We start from the raw sequence: 9,904 nt of genomic DNA, 5'->3' as shown, positions 1-9,904 counted from the left end.
TATATCACAACAACAATTGCCTCAAGGTGCTTCATATTCTAAGGTACAGACCCGACAATAATAAAAATATGTGAGTATTGATGTTGTGACTCTGTTTGAAGGTTTAAAGGCCTCAGTGAAAACACAAAACAGCAGATTCTTTAGAAGATGGCAAATCCAAAATACATTTCAACCTAATGATACAGAATTTTTCTGTACAACATAAATGCTCTCTTAATTCAAAATTAACTGTATCGTCCAGTGTAAAAGTCTTGATTTAAGTGTCCGGATCAGTTTTTACAGTTCTTTAAATGAAGGCCTGCTCACACTTACAAACAGAGGACCAACCCTATAAGTTGTGCTTCATTTAGAGATGCAAGATTTGATGATGCTAATGAGTCGATGTCAGTTTGATCAATAAAAATAGCTTTCTGTTTTTATGAGAATGAAAGCGTCTGAAATGAAGCTAAAATGATCGAGTATCAGTTCATGCTTGAAAAAAAGTGGCACTGGTTTGTTAATAATAAGCAATGGGAATTTGCTAACATTAGTTAAGTATTACTTTAGAATTTGCACTGTTATTATAGTTACCAGAGGCTGTATGCTGCCTGAGGATTTCACCATAAAAACATGGAATTTCGATATATCACACCCATGTGTTTAACGTTCCCGAACAGCGCTTCGTGATGCGGCTTCATTACCTAAAACTACTTTTTGACTCAAATGTCAGGAGACTAGAACAAGAATACCAAGTGACAGAAAATTACATTATAGAGTAAATATATTTGTAAGTGTTGCGCAGAATAAATGCAGAATAAATTCTAGCCTAAATAGGTTTTTTGGCGCTCTCAAAGACGCACGCCAGTTACCAAAAGGTGTGTTGTAACTTTTCGAAGAAGTTATATACAAATTATACTCTACTACTTTTCTAAATACCTTGAGGGTATTAAGTGTTACCAGTGATTTCCCATTCATATGACAATCATGTCACATTTTAGGCTCGGAAATAACATTATTATCTTAAAGTTTCACTTTCTTCTTCTTGTGTAAGTTTAAAGGTTCTGCCAAGTTAAATAAATACATTATAGCATCGTCAACATGCGCACTGAGCAAACGCTGTGATAAATAAAAGACTATTCATTTCGTCCATATTGCACACTCTTTTGATCCTCCGCATGTTTTATGAACTCCCCTCTCTCCCACTCAGTTGTTGGGAGTCCCTCAGGTAAATTGGCCTGCAAACACATAAATTCAACACAGCCCTTGTAGCGGATAGATGAGACTCTGCTGCCCATTGTAACTCCCACACAACACCGTGGATTCCAGCAAACTTCTTGTACGCCTCTTTAGAGAAAAGGCCTCTCTTTTCATTTGTCCGTGTATACCCCTGACCAAGCTAAGTCTTTTCTTTTTCCTCTCTCCGTCTTTAATCCGTCCCTGTATTTCAGGAAGAAAAAAACACAAAACCAGTTCACGCAGTGCTTTAGTAGCTAAAAGTAAAAGAGCTTGTGTTCTCCCCCCCCCCCCCCCCACGCAGCGCTGAGCCCTGAATCGCTCTGGAAAATTGCTTCTTTTGAATAGGGGGAAGGAGGAACAACGTTTAATAGGATCCAAAGGGAGTCTGTGCTCTTAAACAGGTGGAAATTGGACGTCCTCGAATTTATACAAATAGTAAGTTTATAAGCCGGCGAGGAAAAAGACGGATCCCATCTCCGAGGATTAGCAGCTCTCTCCGAGAAAAAAAGAGATTACTGTGTTGTTAACCAAATGAAAGCAGGAGACTCACTCAGCTCCTCCAAAGCGCGATTAATGATGAAAACACAATTGTGCAGCAGTTTTACTGATGGAATGGTTTCATATTTACGTGCCATCCCCTCTATAGATTTGTCTCCCTGTCACCCAGTTAGGTGCTTGGGTGCCCGATTATGTCAAGAGACAGTGATCTGCACTGATGAGGGGCGGGCGCTGCCAAGGTCTGACAGAGAGCAGTCGGCTGGTTTCTCCACTCCCATCTGAACAATAAGAAGGTAAAGTACAACACAGACGTAATTTTGGCTTAACTCGGTGTCCAGGAGCTCCGGCTACAACATTTCTTGCCCTCTGTTTCCTCCTCCTCCTCCTCCTCTTCTTCTTCTCCTTAACGAGCCCTGTAATGTCTGTTAATTTTGTGTGTGCTAGTTAATGAGCATTAATCCATCACCCCTGGATGCTATTGTTGCGAGGCGGGGGCCATTTGAATGCAAATGCGTGACACTGTGACAGCAAGGTGCTTATTAAACTGATGTGTCCGCCTGTCTTTTCTGCTGGGAGCTCAGGGGAGTGAAAAGACGCGGGGCAGCTGGACTATACACGGAGTTGCTCACACCAAGTTCTGTTCGGCTGCAAAGCGAAACTACTACAGCGGCAACAAAATGGCAAGTTCAGCCTCTTTAGACACGGTGGTGTCCTGCGGGAGGACTGCGCCGTCCGCGGCTCCCAAAACGCTGGCTTTCTCCATCGACTGGATCATGTCCAAGAGCTCGGAGCCGAAAGGGAACGCGGAGGAACGTTCAGAGGGGAAAAAACTGCTAGGGCTCTGCTCCCCAATCCCCTGCATGATCCCGCTACAGCCCTTCAGCTACGACCTCCAAGCCAAGGCGCTGATGAGCTATTCGGAGCTGTGGAGAGCCAGTTTTAGGGGAACTTTGTGCGGCTCGCCAGCTGCTCCGTGCAAAGGAAACTGCGGGTTGTGCGGCAAAGCGGATCCGAGCCTGAAGCAGCAGCTGCTGACGTCAGGGAGCAGGGTGGTAAAACCTCAGGTCCTGAACCAGGCCGTGCCCAGCAGTGGCTCGCTCTACTATTTCAATTATCTGGACTCTGCGTACCAGCAGTCGGAGCTGCTGGCCGGCCACTGGCTCTCCAGCCCGCAGGCCCAGGCCTCTCTGTCGGCGCACCACAGACTTTTGTTGCTGGAGAATGCCAAACTGACCGGTGTGGGCACCGACAAGCTGCCCACACCTCAATACCCACACAAGGAACATCTGCCAGGGCAGCTGGACCAGATAGTGAAGGAGAGCCACGGCCTGACAGCTGAGAAAAGCGGCATAAAGACACACAGCAAACTCAGCGGCAGTGGCAGTGCGGACGGAAAACCCAAAAATTTCACCTGCGAAGTGTGTGGAAAGGTACGGTTTTAATGCAATTTTGTACATTGTTATTATATTCTATATTTTATATTCTATATTTTTTATTCTATATTTTATATAAAACATGAACAAATGCGCCAGCATCTACACACCTATATAAACTCAATAATGAACTTTTGAGGCCGATGTTAGTTTTTTTTCTTCCTTTTTTCTGACGCTTGTTTTAAAAATGCTGGCGCTGTCTTTTTAGAATAATGTTTACTCATATTTTGTATGCCTTTGTGTCGTCTGCAGGTTTTTAATGCGCATTACAATCTTACCAGACACATGCCGGTGCACACGGGGGCCCGGCCCTTCGTATGTAAGGTGTGCGGTAAAGGATTCCGGCAGGCCAGCACGCTGTGCAGACACAAGATCATCCACACGCAGGTGAGACACTGTTTCACCGTGACCTTTCCAGCTTTTTGACTTGACTTTGTTTGAATTATTTTCTCTCATTTTGACCTGTAAGGAAAAGCCTCACAAATGCAACCAGTGTGGAAAAGCGTTCAACAGAAGTTCGACTCTCAACACTCACGTCCGGATCCACGCAGGGTATAAACCATTTGTGTGCGAGTTCTGCGGGAAAGGCTTCCACCAGAAAGGTAAATACTGGGCGCTGGAGTCCTCTTTAATCGGCTGTATTATATTACTGACTGGAAATTGTATCCTGATGTGATGTTTCCTATTTTCAACACTGCGGTGATTCAGAGTGTTTATGTGCAAACGAACAAAAAGCTTTCTCTTCAGCTCGTGTTATTATTCCACGAATTTATTTCATGAAATCTGCTGCCGTGCATCCTAGTCATTATTTTGCCGGGTTGAGCAGTCAGCTTTTAGAAATCCACAACTCGGTGGAGAACTTCCTCACTAAGAGGAGACGTGATTGAAATAATTGCTACACTGGCTGATGGACTCTGTGCTTTAATTGTGCTGGATGCTGTTTAACATCTCGCGCACATTGTTTAGAATCGAATAAAATAATCATTTATTGTCATATACAACGAAATTGTGGGTTCTCAACTTGACTACTGACGAAAAATATAAATACGAAAAAAATGCCATTTTATTTTATTTTATTGTTTTTGTGAAGCTGGACTTGAGATTTGGAGCATAAATGCACTAATAATTTTATAGCATTATGCACGAAGATTCCGAATATTCTGCCCGCTCAATATTGCGGAAGTTCGCAGCTGAGCAGAGCTCTTTATGCAGACTCGCTGGAGTTAGTGTGGCGAAATCGGCGCTCATCCTCAACATTTGGCATCTGCGCTGCCGAAATAAATAACGTCTGCGGTAAAAGCAGAAAAAGCTTATATTTGAAGTAGTCAAAGGGGAAATAACTGTGGGCTCACCGATGAGCACGAATCGGTGGGTGGAAATGAGACTTGTCACTTTACACGGACTAATTCTACCTTCGAGACTGTCGCATTTTCGCCGGGTCATTAGTCAGACCCCGGCAAAGTTGGAAACCGGCCTCCTTTAGTTGCGGCTGCGCTTGATTTTGACAAAGTTTGACAACTTTTTGACTTCGGCACACAAAAAGCCGATTAATGAAGGCTGTGGGGTGGAGGAGGCTCCAGCTGAACTGCTGGTGGAAAAAGAAAAATCGCAGTTCCTCTCTGCTTTGCTTTTTTTTTTTAATGTGTAGATGTTTCGCAGAAAAAATTACATTCAAATTTTGTTCAAGCGGTTTTATTTTTCAGATTCTCCTGATTAAATTATTTTCTTTGGCCAGATTGGAGTGAAATGTTTAGCTGTGTAATTTCAGGGTAAAAACAATTAACTCAGACCAGGCGGGTTTTTTTTAAATTAATCCAAGTTCCCCTGAAGCTGACTCTCCTCAGCTCTGACGGGCTCATCAGCGCATCAGCTCTCTGATATTAGAAGCCGTGAAATCTACAATATTTCTGAGGTATTGAGTGCATTTTTTATCCCCTTTTTCTATTTTCTAATACTGGTTTTAGGCCGTTTTATACTAGAGGAAGGAAAGCTGGTTATGGTCAGACGACTGGTTTTCACACAGACAGATGCACTTTTTTCGTTTGACCTGGAGTTGTTTCTATTGACTCTCACACATCAGCGAGACATGAACGTTTGATTTCGTGCTGCGAAAAGGCCACGGGTTAAATAAGCAGATGTTAAAAGGGTGGCAAAAATTCTAATGTCACACCTTTCCCCCTTTGAATCCTTTTTTTAAACTTTTCTCAGAAGAATTGTGAAGACAAAGTGAAAAGACTGTGATAAAAATGACATTGTGTTTTAATTCATATACTCTTATTTCGCAGGAAACTACAAGAACCACAAGCTGACGCACAGCGGGGAGAAACAGTACAAGTGCTCCATCTGCAATAAGGCCTTCCACCAGATCTACAACCTGACCTTCCACATGCACACACACAACGACAAGAAACCCTTCACCTGCGCCACTTGTGGCAAAGGCTTCTGCCGCAACTTCGACCTGAAGAAGCACATCAGGAAGCTGCATGACAATGGCTTCTCGGCGGCTTCAGAAGCCTCCAGAGAGCTGCAGAGCTGAGCCATTGCTCGTTTCCTGCTATGACTTTTTAGCGAGCAGTTTTTAAGGTCTGACAAGGAAGTGAGGGAGTTCAAAAAACTGGACCCGAATCTTTGAAAAGAAATGAGGTAATCGGCTCCCGTCAGTGTCTCAGCAGGAATGCTGCAGCGAACAAAAAACAGACAACATCCGCCCAACACTGTCGCGATGTTTTGGGTCCACATAGAATTTCTTTCTGCATTTCCACAGACTGAAAGAGAAACCCCCTGTCTCCACGATGGAACTGTAAATAACGATAATAATAATCATAATAATAATAACGTGAATCATCTGGGGAATGCATCGCCATGTTGTTTATTTCATTGAAAAACTGTTCCTGTGAATAAATAAGTTAAATTATATTGAAACTGAATGTCTGAGCCATGTTTGCATTTTGAAGGTATTTGAAAATAAAACAATTATATGATCAAAGTTTATTCTGAAATACTTTGTAAGGTGCAAATATCACATTTAGACAACACACACGTGCCCGCAAGAAAAAGCACGTAAATGAAAACAGAGAAGGCCGCGAGACACAAACAACCAAAGTGTGTGATATTCAAAGACGAAGTAACTAAAACAAACGACATTTGGAAATATAGTGGAAAACTGCACAACCTAAAAAATAAAAACAGCGAAAAAGTCTTTTTTTTTTTTAACTCATTTGCTTCTTGTCTTTCATTAATTCTATTTGTTACATTTTCCAGCAAATGTAAACTGGGAGGCACGCGTGCACGAGCGCAGACGGTACTGGTATTTTGGAGCGCGGGTACTGTATGCTCTGCGGCCACTTTTATTCAACATTTACTGACAGACACGATCTTAATAATACTGCATTTACACTTGACTCTGGCTTAATGGCACAAATGATCAGATATAACACGAGGCTCTTGAAAGCGAATTACATTAAGCAGCTAAACAGCCTCGGGAGAAGGAGCGGTGGGGGTGGGGGCCACGCCGTCATCCGGAGCCGCTCATCAGAACAGGAGATAATGGAGCACTCGGGCCGCAGCTCCTTATCTGGGCCTCTGCGTTAATAGAGCTCAAGTTATTCTCCGCACGGCTTCTGGAACAATATTATCCCTGCACACATTCTGTCAAGAGGCCGATCCGTGCTCCCAAATGGCGCTCATTTCATTAACAGCCAATTAGCGCTCACCCGGGTCGGCCAGGCCCTCAGAAGCTTGGCAGGGCTAATATTAGCAGATGAATGCCCCGCTCACCTTTTTCATCAGTGTGCACCAGACATCTGCAGGAAAATCTAGCCAGTCCGCTCAAACAGACCGTATAAAGGGCTCTGTGCTGATGTGTGCGGCTCCGATAACACAAACACTTAAACCAGATGATCTTTTAGTTATTATAGGAATTATTAGGAAATAACTAAAATATCTCCGCAATTTTGAGGTCTTCAGTCGACGCACCACGCTGTTGCTGAATTTTCCATCAAATCGCGAATACTTATCCTGTCAGAGGAATAAAGTCGATGTTTTTGTAATCATGTGGCATTTGTGCGTCACGCGCCACCTCTCAAACAAAGGGAACACTGCTCAAACTTGTCACTTTATTTCCTGTTTCAAGAGTGGGAGAAAGGTGTTTTGTGTCCTACGTGCCGATAAACGACAAAGACTCGCAGATCCAATACTTGAAAGATGACCTCGGTGCGCGCCTTCTCAATGCGTGCACGAGCATCCAGCAAACGGAATACTGTTACATCAGGCAGAGTGTAGGATCTGTGTGAGAGGCAGGTTGTGTCTTTTACCAACGCAATGCGTGTGGTCACACACGCGCGCGCGCACTGACACACACAGGGTCTACGGGCTGTAGGACTGAACAACGTCTGCTCAGTAAATAACCTAAAGGCAGGTTGGCCTTTTCTCCGCACTTTTTCTTTTTTCTCCAGCATCTGAGCAACCGCATCAACATCCACAAACACGTTAACTGACTGGTGCGCGGGAGCTTTAATTAAGGCGCGCCCACGCGCAGCAGATTAAAGTTTTTTTTTTCCTTTCTGGGGTGGAGCGCTAATCAGTTGTCAACAACATGAGGACATCTTTCTTTTTGCTCTCTCCACCACCGGGGGATCGCTGGGGGATTCAGGCAATTTACGGACTACAAAGGAGCTCGTCTGAGACAGGAAGAGAAGAAAAGCAAGAGGCGGACTTTTTGTCTGTCCCAGTGAACTGATTGTAAATGGGAGATTAGCGGGGAAGCTTCGCCAGTCCAGCAAGTGCCCGATCGAGGAGGAAGGAGAGAAAAAGACCAATTAAGTCTACCAAATGTTAACTTACACCAGTTTCCCCCCAGTTTAGCCCACATGAAATTCCAATTAAAGCGTCCCGGTAGCAGCTTTTTTCTTTCAAAGAAGGCGGAGGGGTTAGAGTGCTTGTGTCACTCTAGCCAGGGGACAACGTTCCCACAATATCTGAGACAGGAGCTCGTTAAAGTAATACAAGGGCAATATGCGATGTTATCCCCAGTACAAGGTTGTGATTCCTTGGAGAAGCAAAACCGCTAAATACCACGACTAACACCACCACAACAACTAACGGATGATGGTGATGGAAATGAAAACACAGTCAAACAAGATTTAATCTAACAGCTGACTGTGTGTGTGTACTCTTCATTGAGCATTTGAATGAATAACGTTTTAATCAACTTGTTTTTTATCATGCCTATGTAACCTAAGTCAGCTAGATTTATAGTTTTATATATTGTGAGCATTAAACTGAATTCACAAAGGAGAGTGCAGAAAACACATTTTCACAGCCAGTCAAAACCAGCCTACAGTGCATGTTTGTTGTGCCAGATATTCAGTAAGACTAACAGTAAATGAAATAAACAAGAAAAACAAGATAACTATAAAAGGAGATTAGACATCAAAATGCTATATCAGAAGGAGTTATGCCCTTTTATGGCCATCTCTCCCTTAGCCTGCTTCTGCTGGGCTGTTCTTCCTGTTAAATGGGAGTTTTTCTTTCCCACTGTTGCCAAGTGCTTGCTCGTTGCATTTGATTTATACTATAAGCATCTTCACCTTAAAATATAAAGCACAGTGAAGCGGCTGTTGTGATTTGGTGCTATATAAACGTTGCATTTGCTTTTCCACAAGCACATTCAAAGTTTATACTAAGTTTGTGCTTAGAAAGGCTGGGACCGCTTTGTGGCGTTGTTAAGGTGCCTTGCCACCCCACCCCTCGTTAGTGAACCACTAGCCCTTTGAGACCATGAGCCTCCATTGTAAAGTACTGAGGGTTAATGAGCACTGGTTTCTCTTCAGTCTGTAGCTGTGCAATCAAAGGAAACAGAGATACTGACATGAGATGTTTAAAAACAACATTATCGTACATTTCTCATAAAGGAGCTAGTCTAACATTATGTTTTCGGAAGAAAATGCTCTGATTTGGTTAAAAAAAATACCAGAAATGCCGAACTTGCTTGTCCAAAGACCAAAAAGTCCAAGATGATGGATAGAAATGAGCCACTCAAGATGCAGTGAACAGGCACAGCATTCACTCACACTTCATTTAGATTCTTTTACAAAGTCATCCCAGAACCTTCCTCCACCAAAACCTCATCAGAATGTCTTAAGGACAGTAGTGAGGAGCCTGTCCCTTGGATATGCCTGCTCATCTGCTTTGGCCTGTCAAGGGCATGGCAGGCTGAGAGGATGTGTTTTGTGGCTGGGAGGGAAGCGTGGGCTGCTGGGAACTGAGCAGTGAGGGAGCTCTCATCACTGATTTGTTGTCAGACTCCATTCTCTGACCTCCATCCGTCTGTCCATCCATGCAGCTATCTAGTCTGCAGCTCAGAAGCTGCGGGGGGAACCTGTAGTGGACGAGGGTGGTGAAGCTTCAGGTTTCTCTTAGTCAGAGACTGAATTTAGTTATTTTTATTGTTTGACCAATTTTAGGACAAAACACACACAACATCAAGTATTCACTGCTTTAATGCCACATTTGTTTCTTCAAAGTATAAAATCAAGGCAATTGCTTCCAGGGCATAACTTTTAGATTGTGCTGTGTACTTTTGTTATGTTGTGTCTAATCAAACCACTTTCATTTTCTCAAAACATGACGAACAGTAAGAATTAGCTTGTTTTCTAATCCATTAACAATGAATTATTATGTTTTTAAACATTCAGATTTCAAAGTCTGAATGATTTGGCGCTATATAAATAAAACATATTACTAAATAGATGTGACTA

The 9,904-nt window shown here is 43.1% G+C and overlaps 1 protein-coding gene across 2 annotated transcripts; it reads left to right on the top strand.

Annotated features, from left to right (window-relative positions):
- Positions 1 to 985: 985 nt before the first annotated feature.
- fezf2 (FEZ family zinc finger 2) lies at positions 986 to 6,277 on the top strand. 2 transcript variants are annotated; one of them, XM_040029218.1, is made up of 5 exons: positions 987 to 2,006; positions 2,295 to 3,143; positions 3,399 to 3,533; positions 3,616 to 3,748; positions 5,432 to 6,277. In XM_040029218.1, the coding sequence occupies exons 2-5, from the start codon at positions 2,391 to 2,393 to the stop codon at positions 5,680 to 5,682; spliced, it is 1,272 nt and encodes a 423-aa protein (XP_039885152.1). In that variant the 5' UTR covers positions 987 to 2,006; positions 2,295 to 2,390; the 3' UTR covers positions 5,683 to 6,277. The 2 variants fall into 2 exon arrangements, with proteins under 2 accessions (XP_039885148.1, XP_039885152.1); XM_040029214.1 differs by having other exon boundaries at positions 986 to 3,143.
- Positions 6,278 to 9,904: the final 3,627 nt, after the last annotated feature.

The sequence above is a fragment of the Simochromis diagramma genome, unplaced genomic scaffold, assembly GCF_900408965.1.
Source record: "Simochromis diagramma unplaced genomic scaffold, fSimDia1.1 OVJJ01000352.1, whole genome shotgun sequence".
Classification (NCBI taxonomy): Eukaryota; Metazoa; Chordata; class Actinopteri; order Cichliformes; family Cichlidae; genus Simochromis; species Simochromis diagramma.
This window is presented reverse-complemented; position numbering and strand designations above follow the sequence as displayed.